This window comes from Canis aureus, chromosome 25, assembly GCF_053574225.1.
Source record: "Canis aureus isolate CA01 chromosome 25, VMU_Caureus_v.1.0, whole genome shotgun sequence".
NCBI lineage: Eukaryota > Metazoa > Chordata > Mammalia > Carnivora > Canidae > Canis > Canis aureus.
In genome coordinates this window covers 26,995,609-27,014,443 of record NC_135635.1, presented here as the reverse complement: position 1 = coordinate 27,014,443, position 18,835 = coordinate 26,995,609, and the positions used below count along the sequence as shown (strand labels likewise).

The window sequence follows — 18,835 nt, the reverse complement described above, 5'->3', positions numbered from 1 at the left end:
AAATATTTTAAATTTTTCTCAGTTTTCTTATGTAATATAGCAAATATCACTGGGTTTAACTCACATGGACAATAGTTCTTTGGAGTCCTCAGTTATCTGTAGGAGTGTTGTAAAGGAGTCTTGAGACTAAAAGTTTTGCAAACTACTAGGGCTGTTAGCAGGATTTCCAAGTAGTATTTAAGGGGCAGCTGAGGTCACATGATATCTGCAAGGTGTGGTCCTTCCACCACAGACCAGGTATAGGACTGGAGAAAGCAGTAGTTGGATCTGTGGTTGCAGCTTTGCAGGGTAATGGTTAAAGATAAGAGAGCAAGGAAGTAGAGTTTGGGCAAAACATGATATGATCTGCAGTGGAGTCACAGCTGCACTGGAAGAAAAGTGAGTCCAAGAGGAAGCTACTAGGTGTGGACAATAAGAAAGAGTCTGAAGGCCAGATCACAATAAAGTTAGCTAATGAGTGGACAGAGAAAACTGTAAGGATAAGGAAATCAACAAGCTGTGTGGTGAAAGTATGCAGAAGTAAGTAGAGTCAGCCCTCATTTTGCAGGCTAGGAGACTAAGGTGCAGTGACCTGGCTGCCCTGCCTGAGTGCTAGGACTAATACTTGAGTTCAGGTCTTAAAATGTGGAGTTGGCCCTCTTTATGCTGTATGTGATGTGACTGGCCGACTTTCTTTTATGAAAGTAAGTACATGAAGTAAGTAGTGTATAAAAAGAAGTGACGGTATTTTTATTATTTAAATTTTTTAAAAGGAAACATTAAAAACATACATTTTTACCTTTCGGATTTAATACAGGTTTCTAAAGTATTAGAGGAGTTTGATGTTGAAGAGCAACCGAAAACCATGTTAGAAAATCGCTTTCCCAACGTTAAGGTTATACAATCCGAAGTAAAGCAACTGAAAAGTAAAGAACATGTAAGAGGATTTTTTTTTTCCTTAATGACTATCCACTGTTCAATCTTGATGAGTTTTCGCCTGCTTTCTTTTGACCCCATCTGTACCCCCACCATGGCCAAGGGCCCTAGCATATAAAGTTTAGTAACATTGATTTGTATTATTACTGGGAAAACTTACACATCTTGTGAGTTTATTGGGATTATATAATTAGTTTGATTTAGCATTTTCGGTTTTACATTTTACATAAGCATTAATGTTTGTATGGTGTCTACTTTGTTCTGGGCACCATGTTAAGTGCTGGGACGGGAACATTACAGTGAACCTGCCCTGGGAGCTCCCAGTGTTGTGGGGAATATACGCGTGCACGCATATGATGCTAGGGACATGCAAAGCACAGTCACTGAACTCTTATCAAAGGGCTGATATGAGGGATTTGGGAGGACTTCACAGAGGGAGTAATGTTTGAACAGGTTTAAAAGGTGAGTGAAGTAAGAGTTCTTAATTAGGGGCATTGTAGGAAAGAAAAGGAGGTTGCTTATTCAAAGGCTGAAAGCAAAGGAAGGGGGCATATGGATGAGTGACGCTGTCAGAGGACTCTAGGTGGGGACAAGGAAAGGAGATGGGCAGATGAGGCCAAACAGGGCTGCAAAGAGCTGTTTGCATCATGCCAGGAAATTCATTTATCATCAGTGGAGGCAGAGTGATGATATACTGTCCTAGGAAGGCAGATCTGATAGCAGTATTAAGGATAAGGTGGTGTGAGTGGCTTGTGGCCAGCAACCAGATCAGAAGGTGGCTGCAGTGATCCAGGATGGTAGAAGGCCTGAACTAAGACAGGGACAGTGTAATGGGAAAGAACAGCCCAGATATGAGTGACATTTCCGCTATAAACTCAGCAGGACCCAGTAACCCACTGCACATGGGAATGCAGACAGCAGGCTCTGGAAAGGGTGTTGCCAGGTGATCAGCAGTATCCTCAGATGAGCTTCAGGCAAGATGGGCAGTAGAGTTTGCAGTTGTTTCTCTAAAGCAGCTCTAATTCGTGAGTTCTTCCTTAGGGAGAAAACACACATATGAGACATTCAAAACAAAAAAAATAAATAAATAAGAAAAAGTACTGAATTTTAGGAGAAAAAAATAAGAAATCTGAATCCCAAAACCAGAATGAATCCTAATATTTACAGTAGTATATATCCCATATAACATCTGTGTCTGTTAATTTGCAAATAGACGTGTGCTCAAAGGTATACTAATAAATTGTGAAGGAATTTATATTTGGGCATGTGAATAAATCAGAGTGCTTCCCATTACTGTTGAACGTGTCCTAAATGAGATCATGTTTGTATTCTCTTATCCTTTATATTCTTTAATGAATTACAGATTGTGTTTTATCTTCATGTCTACTTCCAAAAATTTAACAGTAGCCAATGAAGAGTTTATGTGTTTGTTTTTACAGTAGCTAAGTGCAAATTATTTTTTAAATTTGCTCAATGTGTATAACTGCTGTTTGTCGGATAAAATTCTAACTATATTATCTGCAGGAAGACTTGTACAGAATTTGTATACCCATTATATTGTGTTGAAATATTAGCTTTATGTATTTGCTATGCAGTTGGAGAATTACAATGGGTAACAAAGTCTCAGTAGCTATCAAGTGCTATAGTTACGATTTGCCATGTTTTATAAATCACACACAGGGCAAATGTTAATCTCTAAACCACTCTGAAAAAGTCTGGTATCTCATTGTGTGTGTGTGTGTGTGTGTGTGTGTGTGTGTATGTATGTATATGTATGTATATGTATGTAAGTATATATATATATATACACTTACAAAGGGCTACTACTTATATGTAGGTTTTTGATACTACAGAACAAAAACAATGGATTTCAAATATATATTTTAGGTTCAAATTCAGACTCAATCAAAAATTAATATAAATAACTTTAAAGCTAGTACATGCTCAGATTTAAGGTTAATATATTTTTCACTTAATATGAAAATATCCCCAAAGAGCATTTATTTGCTGGTAAATTGATTGTTATTTGTACCTAAGAAGACTATACTGGTTTCTTTCTTTCTTTCTTTCTTTTTTTTTTTTTTTTTTCTTTTTGAGCACTTCTGATGTTTTTAGATTAAGAAGACATACATTGTAACCTTTTCTGCCACATTGTACTCCCCTGTACCCATACCAGTTTTAAGGCTTAAAACCATTAGAATTACTAGATCTTCCTACAGTAATTTCCACTGAGATCAGAAATGTACATTAAGGCCTGCCCTGGGTATAACATCAGAATGTTCAATTAAAAAAATTCTAAATGTTTAGTTTCTAACATGAGGTCAACATACCTCGCCGAATATCATGAGATTAAGTTTTATGCAAAATTCTGGTGTGAATGTACCTTTCAGGGAGAAAGATAGTTTTCACCAGATTCCCAGAATGGTTCATGACCCCAAAATGATGGCAGATCACTGACTGGATGGGAGACTGCATTCTTAAGTTTGCAATTGCTATAACACAGTATTGAGTGCCACCAAGAGGCAACATTAATGTGTGTTTTGCTTTCTTGAATTTTTTATTTGAAATGAAATTGTACCTACCCATGGATAAATGTTTCTCCCTTCCCCTTCCTTGCTCTGTGTTTTTACAGTGCATTTTAACAGGAGATGGCAGTCAGCATGTGTATGAGAAACTCTGTCTGTGTGCTGGAGCTAAACCAAAGTTGATATGTGAAGGAAATCCTTATGTATTAGGAATCCGTGATACAGACAGTGCTCAGGTAACATTCTGGGGTTGGGTCATAGGAAAGGAACATGAATATTTCTTAGATTTTTCTGTATTTGAATCAAAGTACTCACAGTGTTAATTCCTAAATCTTGTAAGAGTTTTTTAATGATCCATAAACCAGAAAATAGTTACAATGTTTTATTATTGCCAATTTCAGATAGGTTGTAGCTGATAATTTTCCCTGTTTTTTAGTTCATGCTGATGCTCTGTGTTCTTTCCATTGTCCGATGTGTCCCAGATATAAAAATTAAGCTAAAGGTCTAACTTACATTATGCATATGTTTATTATTGTACTTTGGGAATATGTGATTTGCAACCTAAATAATGGTCTTTTTCCAAAAACATAAAGCATATCCCAAACTTACTGAACTTACCCCTTAGCAAAGAAGTTAACATTCAGAAGATTTGAGGTACAGAATCATGACAAAATCCCAGAACGGAAAAATTCATTTGGTTATTGTTCTGCTTAGGAACCATAATAAATTATCCCAAAAAGGTAAAACTCTGTGGAACCTTCCACAGCTTCTGGTAACGGATTTCAGGGCTTCTGGCTTCATTGACCCTTCTTGCCAAGAAGCTCTTTCTGGTTGCCAGTCATAATATTCTTTTTGTTTGTTTGTTTAAAGATTTCATTTATTTATTCATGAGAGACAGAGAGAGAGAGAGAGGCAGAGACACAGGCAGAGGGAGAAGCAGGCTCCATGCAGGGAGCCCAATGTGGGACTCGATCCCGAGTCTCCGGGATCAGGCCCCAGGCCGAAGGTCGCGCCAAACCGCTGAGCCACCCGGGCTGCCCCCACCAGTCATAATATTCCATCTTACCGGGACTGGGACGCCTGGGTGGTTCAGTGTTGAGTGTCTGCCTTTGACTCAGGGCATGATCCCAGGGTCCCGGGATCAAGTCCTGCATTGGGCTCCCTGCATGGAGCCTGCTTCTCCCTATGCCTGTGTCTCTGCCCCTCTCTGTCTGTCTCTCTGTGTCTCTCATGAATAAATAAGTAAAATCTTTAAAAAAAAAAAAATTCTATCTTACAACTCAAGCTCGTTGTTCTGTTCACAGGGTGATAATTTACATTTATTAATAATGTTTTAGGGATCCCTGGGTGGCGCAGCGGTTTGGCGCCTGCCTTTGGCCCAGGGCGCGATCCTGGAGACCCGGGATCGAATCCCACATCAGGCCCCTGGTGCATGGAGCCTGCTTCTCCCTCTGCCTGTCTCTCTGCCTCTCTCTCTCTCTCTCTCTCTGTGACTGTCATAAATAAATTAAAAAAAATAAAAAAATAAAAAATAAAAATAATGTTTTATATTCTTGAAAACTGATGTTTTCTTTCAGCTTGTTCTTAATTAAATAGGGATATTGAGACAACTAGAAAGACTTTATTATCTTCTTGTAGACATTTCAAGTTCCTGTTACCAGAGATTGAGTTCATAACTGTGTTCCTCCACATACATGAACTCACTGGCTGCTTATGATAATCCCGTAACAGTATTACTCCCACTTTACAAATAGAAAACTCTGATGGAGAGGTTATTTACGTATAGTAAAAGTTAATCAGAAGTACAGCTTAAACTCATGCCATTCATCTCCACATCCAGTTTTTTTAATGGATCTTAAATTATTTACTTTGCTCAGTGTAGTACAAGCTAAAATTAACTTCAGCCTTTTTTTTTTGTTTGTTTGTTTGTTTTTTTAGAATTTTAAACAAGTCAGTTGCAGTGGTTACTGACTATTACAGTAAGTTTTTGGATGAATTTAATAGAAATGGTAACTTGACATTGTAGGAAGAGGAATTTAGCTATTCAGGTGTCACCGTGAAACAGTGGGACTATTCTGTACTTTTGGAAGTGCCATAAAAATGACCATGGCTTCCCTAAGCACATTGTGATCTTTTTTTAGAGGGCAGAAGAGCAGGGTGGGAGAGACATCAATTAATTGTCTTATAAGAACATAACATTTTTTTTCTGATAAATGTTAGACATTATTGTGCCCTCTTCTAATAGCTTTATTTATATTATCTTAATTTTTTAAAAAAGATTTTATGTATTCATGAGAGACACAGAGAGGCAAAGACATAGGCAGGCTCCCTCTGGGGAGCCCCATGTGGGACTCGATACCAGGTCCCCAGGATCATGCCCTGGGTGGAAGGTGGCGCTAAACCGCTGAGCCACCCAGGCCGCCCTATTTATATTATCTTAATGCTTACAGAGACCTAATGAGATTGAGTCGCTTTTTTTTCCATTTATAGTTGAAGAATCCAAGGCAACTTGCCCAAGTTACTAACTCCTAGAGCAGGGACTCTTCCTGCAAGTTTTTAGTGTTGAGTGACTCCACAGAAAGTGTCAACTGAAGAACTAGATGAAAAAGAATAATCCTGTATGCAGGATACAAATCAGTCCTGTTAGTAAATTGATCTGATCAAGTAGTTGGGAATGTGACAGACTAGAGATCATGCTTCTTGCTGAAATTTGGAACTATTCTAAATGTAATGACCTAAGAGGCAAGAAAAGTCAGAGGCATCGCTCTGAAGGCAGCTTGGCTGAAACAGCACCTGTAATATTGGGAAGATGTGTCCTGCAGAGTTGGAAAGTGAGATTTATTCTGTTCCTTTGTAAATTGGATAAAATTCTTACATTTAAAAAATATCAGCAAAGCCTCTTGCTTCAAGGTTTGCCCACTATTTGTGAAACATTGTCTCATTTTGTTTTTAAAACAGGAATTTCAGAAACAGCTTACTAAAGCTAAAAGAATAATGATTATAGGGAATGGTGGCATTGCACTTGAACTAGTGTAAGTATTATTTTAAAATACTATTTAAACACTGTTCGATGATTCATGTAATTATTGGGAGACTGGAAAACATCTCGGTATTCCGAAATTCAAAGATAAATGTAATTGTTTTTCATATATTTTCAAGGAAAATATCAACTTTATCTTTTTAGTTTTACATGGAATTTATAGTTGCAGAAGTATCGTTGTAAAACATGACTTCAGGGAATGTTTTATGTCTCAAGGGGTCACACACAGGTGACTGCATAGATACGACCCATAGATGGTAAGCATGTAGTGTACTGAAAAACAATTCAAATGTGCTCACTTTTAGAGATTTCTAGCCACAGCCCCCACCACTTTTTATTTATACTCACCCTGCTTCACTCATATGGTTACCCATCTGGCCCATGACTCCTATTTCAAGATATGTGGTATTCCAGCTCTTGGGTTTTTGAAAGCTAGAAAATGTGAACACATAAATTAATATAAAATACTATTTTAAGATGATATTTCAAGATTAGAGAACATTGAGGAATAAATATCCTGCTATGATATATAGAGCATTGATTCTCTTTGTGATTTTATCTTCTGATGGATGGCTGACCTGGAATAGTCTAGATATTTTCAGACTAGAAAGTTGAGTCCAACTACAAAGAGGACAAATTTGTATCAAAATGATGAATTTGCCAAAGCCCTGTCCATTCTAATTCTCGGACTAGGTTTTTGCTCCTTTTTTTGACAGGATGGTGAATCCCAGTGGAAGCTTGTAAACGAGTCCTAAATTGCCTGAATACTAGGAATGTCTAGTACATTCCTAGTAACTGTGAAGTATGTGGCATTGTATGGGGAACTGCAGAGAAGAAAACTAAGTCAAACCCAAACAGGGCCAAAAGGAGGGAGGCACATGACAAACTTTCTCCCATCAGTGATGACCAGAAGTATAACTTAATACTATTACTATTTATATTGGCAAATTTTCCTACATTCAGAAATGTTCAAAGTCTTACAACTTTCTGTTCCTCATTTTCTTTAGGTTGGAGATAGACTATATAATTAAATAAAATTCCTAAAGAAAAGCCATATATAGTGCTATTGTCTCAGCTTAGGTCCAGTGATGATCAAGTGTTTGTCATCTCATGACGAAAAATGACATACACAAACACGTTGTGTTTTTCAGTAGCCCTCGTGTTCCCCTGAGGCTAATGCTGACTTTCTTCAGTGTAGTTTTCTTCTTTACTAGTGTAGGTTAATCCTTTCCATTTCAAACAGACTTTTTTAAAAAATAATTTCACAAAACTGTACCTCACTTTATTTTTTTAAGACTGGTTTTAAAAATGAAATTATTTCTGTTTTGCGTGATATCTCTGTGATTATGCCTTTCTGAGGGCATAGTTCATAGACTAAGGGGAGTACACAAGGTGTCCTGTGAGGTAGGGCATGTACGGGATTTGTTACTTACTACTGTGGCCTATAAGTCAAGCATTGGTATTTTAAGCTATACTGATAATGTGTTATACTATTACATTATTTTAAAATTTTTAGAAAATGGTAGAATTTCTAATTTATAAAAGGTAAAGAAAGTATTTCATAATAATGATGTGCCTGTCTGTAAATTAAAATATTACTGAATATTTGTATATTTTGTTTTCTGCTCATCAGTAATCCTGTATGACCTAAGCACCATAAAATAGAATATTCTCCAAAGAATCTGAAATTGAGTAACTGTAAATACTTATTTCTGCCATAGGGGAGCAGGAAAAATAAAGGCTCATTAGATGTGGCAGGGAGATCCTTTATCATATTGTCAGAAAGCAGGATTATCAGGTGACCTGAAGTCAGATGTACTAGACCTTCTTTTTTGTATCATCTGCTTATCGATTAGCCTTGAAAAGTCCACGTGTTATGTTATAGTGTCTGTGACATGAAGACAATACTTTGACCAGAAGTCAGCATTAAAAGTTCTTAACATATGATACTCTTAGTACCACTACAGGTTCAAGTAAAATCTTAGTATATTTAAAATGACAATGTATCCTGTTTGTCTGGGATTGTCCCAGTTCATCAGTTATACCAAAACAAGTATTAATAGCAGAAAAATCTAATGGACTTCAGGGACTTGGTGAAATAAATACTAGGCAAACCACATTCTCCATGACCAAAACTAGAGATAAAGCAGATGTGCAGGAACTCTGGCCATCTCATGAGTTCTGATGGCCTATGTACACCAAGGCCATTCCTTTCTTTCTTGATTTTTCTGTGAACCGATCTTTCTTTGGCTGGATGGCTGGAAATTTCTGGGGCAAAGGGAAAGGATTGCAGGGTAATGGTTCCTTTATAACAAAGTTAAAATTTTAGTTAATGACTCTTATTCTCTCCTTTTTATATCTCCTTCTATAATGTCGTGCTTTGAGTATACAACAAGTTGAATATACAACTTGTTACAAAAGTGAGGTATTCTCAGTATTGTAACTGTATGCCATCCATCCACCCATTATTGATTACACTATAACCATATCAACAAAGCACTGCTCACTCATGGAACCCTGGGGAATATCCATATAATTGTGTTGGGGAAACTGGAACTCTAGAAGTGATGGTCATTGCAATGAAATTTTATCTGATACTCAGTTACATATGTTTGTTATTTTTATGTTCTTTCAATGAACTGGTTAAATTTCTTTATTCTACTTTAATTCTTTTTATCCTGAAAGAGGACATTCCTAGTTATAATCATTCTTGCTCAATTCGCCTTAAATTACTTTCTTTTGTCTTCAGAGATAATTATTATTTGCAAATACAGAGATTTCTTCTCAGACTTTCGAAATTGGTCCGAATAATTTTAATATTCCGTTTAGGTATGAAATTGAAGGCTGTGAAGTCATTTGGGCCATTAAAGATAAAGCTATTGGGAATACTTTCTTCGATGCAGGAGCAGCTGAATTCTTGACTTCAAAGCTCATTGCTGAAAAACCAGAGGCTAGAATGGCACATAAAAGAACCAGATATACAACTGAAGGTAAATCTAGCATCTAATTCATTGATTCACAGATGAAACTATCTAGTTTCTTAGCTATATAGAAAAAGGCTATAAGAATATTGAGCAAAGTATTATAGTTGGGAATAGAAATATAGGTAATATTTATTTCTGTATCTTATATGACAGATTTTCCAGCATTTTTTTTAATGACAAATATATATAATTAAAACTGGAAATATAAATGAAATAAATGAACCAGCCCATCTGCATCTTTGCAGACAGATGGTACAGCTGGATAGCACCTCAAGTAATTTTACAAAAAAATGCAGTGAGTTAAAAAAAGCATTGATACAAACCTAGTTTTTTTATTATAAGATCTTTTTTTTTAAACTTTTGGTTTATACAGTTCAAAAAGAATATAAATTTTGAGGGTGCTAAAAGTTGACAAAATGTTTAAAAACTGGCTGATATTTTATTGAATTATAACTACAATTTATTAGTTTCAGGTGTTCAAGAATAGTGATTCAGTATTTTTATACATTATGATATGGTCACCTCAGTAGGCTTACTTACCCTCCATCACGGTGCAAAGTTATTAGAGTATTGGCTGTATTTCCTGCACTGCACTTTACAGCCGTGTGATTTATTCATAACTGGAAGTTCGTACTTCTTACTCTTGTTCACCTGTTTTGCCTGCGCACCAGTGCCTCCCTTGTGGCAACCACCAGTTCTCTATACCTGAGCCTGTTTCTGCTTTATTTCGTTGTTTTAAAATATTTTTTCTAGTTTAATTTGCATGCATTTATTTAAAACAATTTTACTTAAGTTTAGTTAACATAAAATGTTAGTTTCAGGTGTACAATAAAATGGTTCAGCAATTTTGTACATTATTCAGTGCTCCTCATGATAAGCGTATTCCTAATCCCCTTTATTTCACCCTTCCACCCACCCACCTCTCCACTGGCAACCACCAGTTTTCTGTATGGGAGGCTGGTTCTTAGTTTGTTTTTTGTTTCTTAAATTCCACCTGAGTGAAATCATATGGAGCTTGTCTTCTCTGTCTGACTTCATTTAGCATAATCTAGCTCCATCCATGTTGTACATGGCAAGATCTCATTCCTTTTTAATGACCGAAAAATATTCCATTGTATATATACCCCACATCTTCTTTATCCATTCATCAGTTGATGGACACTTGGATTGCTTCCATAGTTTGTTTCCAAATATTGCTGCAGTTAACATAGGGGTACATCTTTTTGAATTAGTGTTTCATTTCCTGGATCATATGGTAATTCTGTGTATCTATTCATTTATTTGTAATTCTATTTTTAATTTTTTGAGGAACCTCCACACTTTTTTTTTTTTAAACAATGGCTGTACCAGTTTGCATTCCCATCAACAGTGCATGAGGGATCTTGTTTCTCCACACCCTCACCAAGACTTATTTGTTCTTATCTTTTTGATTCTAGCCATTCTACGAGTGTAGGGTGATAACTCATTGTGGTTTTGATTTGTACTTCTCTGATGGTTAGTGATGTTAAGGATCATTTCATGTCCCTGTTAACCAGCTGTATGTCTTTGGAAACAGCTGTCTGTTCAGGTCCTCTGCCCATTTTTATTTTGGTTGTATTTTTGTTACCAAGTTGTAGTTCTTTATATATTTTGGATATCATCAACCTCTTATCACATAGATCCTACCCTTCATATTTACCATGTACATAACATCCCCCAAACACATTGTGTTTATACTCAACACTTGATTGAAAGATAATTCATTTCATAGCTCTATATCACAAAACATTAAAATAATGATCAATTCGGGTAACTTAGTTTAATCATGCTGTATGTATGTATGAGAATCCTAATATTGCCTAAAAGCTTGAGAACACAAGTATACTTTTCTGCCTGGCAATTCTTAGATCATTTGAATTTTTAATTGAGTTTATCTTTTTAGGAAGGAAAAAGGAAGCACAAACCAAATCTGGTGCTGGTAATTTGGGCAGTGCTTTGGGACCTGATTGGCATGAAGGCTTGAATCTTAAAGGTACAAAAGAGGTATGTATTCATATACTAATTAAATATGCCTAAGATACAATTTCAAATTCTTGAACCATTCATAAAGACTGATTACAAGTAAGTCAGACAACTGCTAGGTCCAAAGCTCTAGGACAGACAGAACCAGTGGCACTTGGCCCAATTCCTTATTAAAGATAAGTGAGTATCTCATTCATCTAACTCTTGCCCTTCCTTTTAATTCCCCAGCTAGAGATTTCCAGGCCTAGACTACAGTGAGCATAGCTATCCTATATTAAATTAATCTTTTCTTAAAGGTCACTTGATATATAATATTTGAAAGGTTATTAGACAAATTCTAAATAAAATATATATTTAACACCCTAATTGGATAAGCAGATGACTTGCTATTACTCATTTTATTTATTAGATGTTTCTGTTTTTAAATAGTTAAGAGACTATGATATTTAAATACTGTAAGGAGCATTGGAGATGCTACATGTAGGGAGCATACATGGAGTCCTTATTACTGTGTATCATTTCTTTTCAGCCTTGAGTAGTTTGGAGGGGAGCTGGCTTCATGATAAATCTGACTTTTGTGATAGAAATTATACAAAATCATTTCTTCCTGCACCTTCAGATCCTGAGAGATTAATAGTATTTTTAACCTGAGAACTTCAACAGTTTGGTTCAGTAAACTACATACTTGGCACTTTACTAAGGTTCTGGGATATAACAGTAATTGGGCATGGGTTTATTGTCTCTAGCAGTTGTTAATTTTTAAAAACTGTATTTATAATTATCACTGAGGCTTATATTAAAAATTGTGCACTTGGTGTCACTTCCCAATGGAACTAGTTCTTTTGAGTTCTGAATGGATTTCTGCTCACTCCCTTCACGCACAGAAATCGAGGTTTATTTTGGGACATCTAGTGTGTTTCCATTTATATTGTAAGATTCTTTTTCTTTATGTTTCTACAGGTATTGTAATTTTTTTTATCATCAGTAACCCATTTCGTTTTTGGGGGAATTGTTATGGTGACAGTATTTCTTTTAGTTTTCTCATAAGGTCCACATTGAAACTATGTGTGAAGTAAAGAAGATTTACCTTCAAGAAGAATTTAGAATTTCTAAGAAAAAGTCCTTACCTTTTCCCAGAGACCGTTGTAATCAGTCAGTCACAACTGATAAAGGTAAGTAATAAAATAAAAACTATAATAACCACTAATTTAAAAAGAAAACTTAATCTCACTGTATTAAAAACTTTTAATTTCCATATGAAATTTAAACATAAAAAGTAAAAATGAAACCATTACTTAATATAAGTCATTTCATTTTTATTGCTTAGTCTTCAAGTTTCCTGATAATTTGTGTTTAGTTTTACATTTTACATAGGACTTCGTGGTGCAAATGACCACCATACTTCTGTGAGTCAATCAGAATATCTTGCAGATCAAAACAAATACAAACTAAAAAAAAATCCTTTATGATCTCAGAGGTGAAGTGACTTCCCCCAAATCAAACAGAGTAAAAACCTATAAATTTGGGAGTTAGAGACGATCTAATCCCTATTCCACACTTCCTTTGAGAATTACCACCATTTGAAGAAATACACTCAGCTGAACTAGCATATGAGATAGTCCACTGTTTTTGAATTCTTTGAATTTTTCCATGGAAAAAAGTAGTGTTAACAGTTTGAATATGAATGTAGGAAAAGATTGAAAAGTAAGTAACCTATTTGGACTAAACTCTCAGTGAAGTAAATAGTTAATACTTTTAAAGAAATAATTTATAAAGTGATTACCAGTTTTAAATTCATTTTGTTAGAAGTTCTTTGAATTTGAAGGAAAATGTTTAGAATGCCATAATTGTGTTAAGTATACCCAAAATATGGAGGCAGTGTGGATTGCTTTATAATTGCTTAAGCAAATGTGTACTTTATAAGAATTATCAAGGTGTATGTTTTAAAGTCCTCTCCTGCCTTTTTCTTTCACTCTTTGTTCTAGACATTACACATAATGCTAATGATAGCTGGTGGTGATTTCATTTGAAAATAAAGTTGGGTTTTTTTGTTTCTTTTAAAGAAGCATGGCCCGTATATGTGGAATTGACTAATGAAAAGACATACGGCTGTGATTTCATTGTCAGTGCTACAGGAGTTACACCAAATACAGAACCTTTTCTCTGTGGCAACAATGTAAGGTGAAATTTTTTGTCCTATGAATATTTTTAAAGTAGTATGAGATATCTAATTCTCAAGCCTAAATAACCATTCATTGTTTTAGTGTAAAACTGTTTTAAGGAAGCTGAAAACAATTTAGTTTACATTCATGTTTTGATTTGCAGTATTTCTTTTTTTTTTTATTTTTTTTATTGGTGTTCAATTTACTAACATACAGAATAACCCCCAGTGCCCGTCACCCATTCACTCCCACCCCCCGTCCTCCTCCCCTTCCAACACCCCTAGTTTGTTTCCCAGAGTTAGCAGTCTTTACGTTCTGTCTCCCTTTCTGATTTGCAGTATTTCGTATTGCCTACAGTCCTTAAGCGGTTAACATCCCAGCATAAGGGTCCTCATTAATGGGACATAATGCACAACTCATTTGTCTAAAGGTCGATGAGACAGACACCTACGACTTCTTACAAATGATTCCTTTAGAGAAACTATCTAGCACTTGAAGCTTACCTAATTGAGGATTATTATTATTATGAGTGGGGTAGTCACATGGTTACTGAGTGTTCTTGATGCAAATGTAAGAATTTTTGACTTGGTCTGTCCTAGTAGGATTTTGGTTCCCTGAAGATTCAGCTGAGAGGTCTTAACTTTGCAACTGTTTTTTACTTTCTCCCTACACATCAGCATACCAAGGTGTAAAAATTTGACTTGTTATTTTACTTGAGAATGAAGACGACATCTTTCATTTTTCTTCCCACATATGCTTATCAGGAACATTGTTTAGTTTGATCTAGGAGAAGATGGTGGCCTGAAAGTGGATGCTCAGATGCACACGTCTGTCTCTGATGTCTATGCTGCGGGTGATATCTGTACTGCGTCCTGGCCACCCAGCCCATTCTGGCAGCAGGTGAGCCAGCATCCATGATCATACCTTTTTATTTTTCTTTAAGACTTTATTTATTCATGAGAGACAGAGAGAGGCAGAGACATAGGCAGAGGGAGAAGCAAGCTCCATGCAGGGAGCCCAATTTGGGACTTGATCCCAGAACTCCAGGATCACACGCTGAGCTGAAGGCAGACACTCAACCACTGAGCCATCCAGGTGCCCCCACTTTGCTACTTGAAGTAGGAAACTATCATAGAGTTTTTTGTGACATTTAAAAAAAATAATAATAATTTTTCCCCTTTGGTAAGATATTATAGTGATGGAACAGACTGGGAGGTCTTGTGATTTAAAAAGAATTATGGGCTATTACTTTGTTTTTCATCTTTAAATACTTTGATCACCACTGTCTAGTTAGGTAGCCACTAGTTACGTATCTCTATTGAGCACTTAAAATGTGCTGAGTATGACTGAGAAACTGAATTTTATTTACATGTAAGTTTCAATAGCTCCATGTGTTTAGTGGCTACCAGACCGAATGGTGAAGCTTTAGATGAATAACTGACTGTATAGATGATGACCTTATGGGATCCTGAGGACCCAGTTCTGGTCCTGTGGGAATTATGACTGAAAAAACTTCCTAGAGTGAACACCCTTCCTCAGCTGAACAGCTCCGTCCAACTGGGTGGCCACTTCCTCCTGCCCTCAGTGCTGCTGGCCTCGCCATGGCAGAGCAGAAGTCCTTGAGGACAATACTCAGACTATGACCATAGGTGAGGTGGTCTTAGGAGTAGACACACAGGTAGACATTACAGATAAAAGCGCTACACAACACTCGGTGAGAGACCAGCTCCACAGGTGGGGGTTTTAGTTCCTCAGATTAACTACGGAGTGTGAAGTAGCAGAAGAGCTAGATGTATTTTAAGAGGCAGCTTCAGTTCTTTGTTTTTACATACAGCAGAGATAACAATCATAGGAAGAGTGCTTTCAGCTTGTTTCTAAAGTGCCAGCTTGTTTTAAGACAAATTTAGTTACCAGGGCATAGGCTAGCTTATTTAAGTCTCTCAATAGTCATGGAATAGGTAATATACATTTCAGGTAAAGAGATTAAGGCTATTAATTAAATAAAAATGAAAAGTTAAATATATAGAAGATTTGATATTTAAATCTCTTGAGTTTCAAGGCCAGTGTCCTATCAGGTATTCCTAAAACTTTGTAGAAATAAACATACAGTAAAGAAGAAATTAATAATGGAAGAATTTAAAACAAATTCTTGTTTGTTTGACTGGTTGCTAAAATATGGTAAGATTTCCTAGGGCTGGATGCCAACTAATATATTGCTTACCGAAGGATTAGAAATGAATTTCCAGTGATAATTCGTCATCTCTACTTATGCCATTGATGAATTTATTCTGAAAAAGGAGACTGGTTAATTAGTAGTATTCTTACCTGATATACCTCCTGAAGTGTTTTAGTTATTTGTAATAGTTTATTGAAACATACAGATTTGGTAGCATCCTTTAATTTTAAAGGCAGTAATTTGGATAGAATTATGAAACAGCAAAATCGTTCAGTTAGTGTGGATTGATGACTGCTTCTATGGCAAAGAAAATCCCAACTAGTCATCAAACTTGCTAGACCTAGCCAGTCTCGAGGACTGTCAGGGTTCGTTAATAAGGTGCTAGCATTTTTAAAACAAGGTCAATGAAAAATTTTATCTCATGTTTTTTTTTCCAGATGAGGTTGTGGACCCAGGCCAGACAGATGGGATGGTATGCAGCGAAATGCATGGCTGCAGCTAGTTTAGGAGAATCTATTGACCTGGACTTCAGCTTTGAACTTTTTGCTCATGTAACAAAATTTTTTAACTATAAGGTAAGCAAGATAAGCAAATTAGTGTCTTTTTATTAAGTCTTGTAACTAAAACCATGTAAATACTTACTCAAATGAGAAAATTATTTTTTTTAAAGATTTTATTTATTTATTCATTCATTCATTCATTCATTCATTCATGAGACAGAGAGAGAGGGAGGCAGAGACACAGGCAGAGGGAGAAGCAGGCTCCATCCAGGGAGCCCGATATGGGACTCGATCCCGGGTCTCCAGGATCATGCCCTGGGCCGAAGGCAGGCACTAAACCGCTGAGCCACCCAGGGATCCCCTCAAATGAGAAAATTAGATGTCTCTTCCAGGCTTATTCTCTGCTGGTACATTCTGAGATTCAGTCTTGCTTTGTGAGAAGAACCAAAAGCTATTGTACCTATAGCACTCAAGAATGAATCAGGTGTGGAGTGCCCAGGTGGTTCACTCAGTTAAGTGACTTACTCTTGGTTTCAGCTCAGGTCCTGATCTCAGAGATATGAGATTGCGCCCCACATCCGGCTGTGTGCTTAGCATGGAGTTTGCTTGGGACTCTGGTCCTCTACCCTGTTCTCTAAAAATAAAGAAATATATGTTTGTTTATTATTTATGAACCACCTGCTTTGCCATACGTACTATTTACTCCTCTTTACTCTGAGGCAAGTTTTTTCTTCATGATTCTAAGCTGATGTAGTCCAGATCCTACATAGTTAATTCACTAGATGTTTTTAATGTTCATGGAGATTGTGTGGTGGTGTCATCCATACATTAATGCAGTGCCATTCAAATGTTTTCTTTGAGACACTCCCCAATTTTCATGAATAGATTTTCTTGCTGGCCACTCTAGCATAACACAGTATAACTACATACAGTGTTTCCTTTATGTTTTTATTCCTACATTTAGGTTGTGTTGCTGGGAAAATACAATGCCCAAGGTTTAGGTTCAGATCATGAATTAATGCTGAGATGTACCAAAGGACAAGAATATGTCAAAGTTGTCATGCAGAATGGGCAAATGATGGGAGCTGTCTTAATTGGTGAAACGGACTTAGAAGAAACGTTTGAACACTTAATTTTAAATCAGACGGATCTTTCATCATATGGAGACCTACTAGATCCAAATATTGATTTAGAAGATTATTTTGATTAAAAAAGGCATTTCTAGAACGACATAAAATTCCAAATAGCAAAAGTCACAATAAGGTAAATGACTGCACTAATTTAATAATGATTTCAGGAGGAAGTATTAAAATAGAATATTGGAAAAAGATACGTAAATTATTTGATCTTTACAACACAAAACTGACTACTTATGTAAACGTAGGGATTTAATCTTTCTGACTTAGCTTTGGAGCAGATTTAGCTAGGTTGTTATCTACTTAGCCAACAACTTGGTCTGGTATGTCAGAGAGGGATATGGTTTCAAGAGGTTTATAGTTTTACAGAGAGATATAGCAATATCTTATTTGCTAATATCATTTGTATTAATACTTTGTTTACATTTCTACAGCTGTTATGAGCTGAAATCACTCCTTTTCTGTAATAGGCCTATGTCTGATAACACTGCTATCAAAAGTTGGTTATATTAAAAAAAAAATAAAGAGTTATGTGAACTTAGGTATTCTTCTCATTTCATACTGTTTTTATAAATCATGATCTGAAATTTTCAAGTCTAATACTTCAGAGATAATTTTATTAATATTTCATACATATTGAACTTGTCTTAAGCCTGTAATCACAAAAATTAACTTTTCTTGGAAAATATAGAAACTCATCTCATACATCATCAACTTCTTAGATTGCTGAAGCATGTTTGTAGACATCTAAAAGTTACCTGAATTTTTTCTTCCCTCTCTTTATCAGCCTTCTCAGAATGATAAGTCTGAGATGATTCAGTCTACAACTAAAAACACACATTCTGGTCAAAACTCAGGAGTTCGATTATAATCCCATTGGTCCTTCCATATCTGCTCATTAGTTAAGTGTCTAGTGGTGTGTTTTTTTTTTTTATCTTCACTCAAATATGAGCCCTATCCCAAAAGAGAATGCTGTCAGAAACACAGCGGTATATGGATGGCATGCTCTCACAGGCTTGAGAGTATTTAGTGTGAGAGTCACTGGTTTCTTGACCTCTGCTACACAGGCCAACTTCTCAACCAGTGTTCATCACAACCAATGCTGTGAGGGCAGGGTGCATCACAAATTAGACAAATTAAAATAAAAGTTGGAAACCCTAGTCTATATTTTAAAAAGGTAGGCTAAATTCTGTTACTTAATACCTCTACAGAAAACAAAGATTATGGTCTCTGTAAGACATTGTTGAATTCATAGTGATGTAAAGGGAATAAGCTGGTTAGCAGAAGGCCTTTGGGTACTCTAGGAGGCAGAGTGTCTGCCTGACATGACTGAGAGAGACTTATAAGAGAATCAGTCTATTCTTCATATTTACCTGATTTATACTCATTGAGCAAT

The 18,835-nt window shown here is 36.1% G+C and overlaps 1 protein-coding gene and 1 long non-coding RNA gene across 3 annotated transcripts in view; one reads left to right on the top strand and one right to left on the bottom strand.

The window, feature by feature from the left end:
* LOC144297122 (pyridine nucleotide-disulfide oxidoreductase domain-containing protein 1) overlaps positions 1 to 17,980 on the top strand; it is a 27,558-nt gene extending 9,578 nt beyond the window's left edge. Inside the window, exons 3-12 of one of the 2 annotated variants that reach the window (XM_077870827.1) lie at positions 797 to 916; positions 3,548 to 3,676; positions 6,399 to 6,472; positions 9,310 to 9,470; positions 11,386 to 11,486; positions 12,502 to 12,637; positions 13,532 to 13,641; positions 14,405 to 14,527; positions 16,241 to 16,378; positions 17,268 to 17,980. In XM_077870827.1, the coding sequence (XP_077726953.1) occupies positions 797 to 916; positions 3,548 to 3,676; positions 6,399 to 6,472; positions 9,310 to 9,470; positions 11,386 to 11,486; positions 12,502 to 12,637; positions 13,532 to 13,641; positions 14,405 to 14,527; positions 16,241 to 16,378; positions 17,268 to 17,513 (1,338 nt within the window). In that variant the 3' untranslated portion in view covers positions 17,514 to 17,980. Of the gene's footprint in view, positions 1 to 796; positions 917 to 3,547; positions 3,677 to 6,398; positions 6,473 to 9,309; positions 9,471 to 11,385; positions 11,487 to 12,501; positions 12,638 to 13,528; positions 13,642 to 14,404; positions 14,528 to 16,240; positions 16,379 to 17,267 lie in introns of both variants that reach the window. The other variant, XM_077870826.1, reaches the window with a different exon arrangement.
* Positions 707 to 18,835, bottom strand: LOC144297127 (uncharacterized). Its single transcript, XR_013364219.1, has 3 exons — positions 16,829 to 18,835; positions 6,829 to 6,912; positions 707 to 1,951 (listed from the first exon to the last, which is right to left on the bottom strand). It is a non-coding gene; the product is annotated as an uncharacterized LOC144297127 (long non-coding RNA).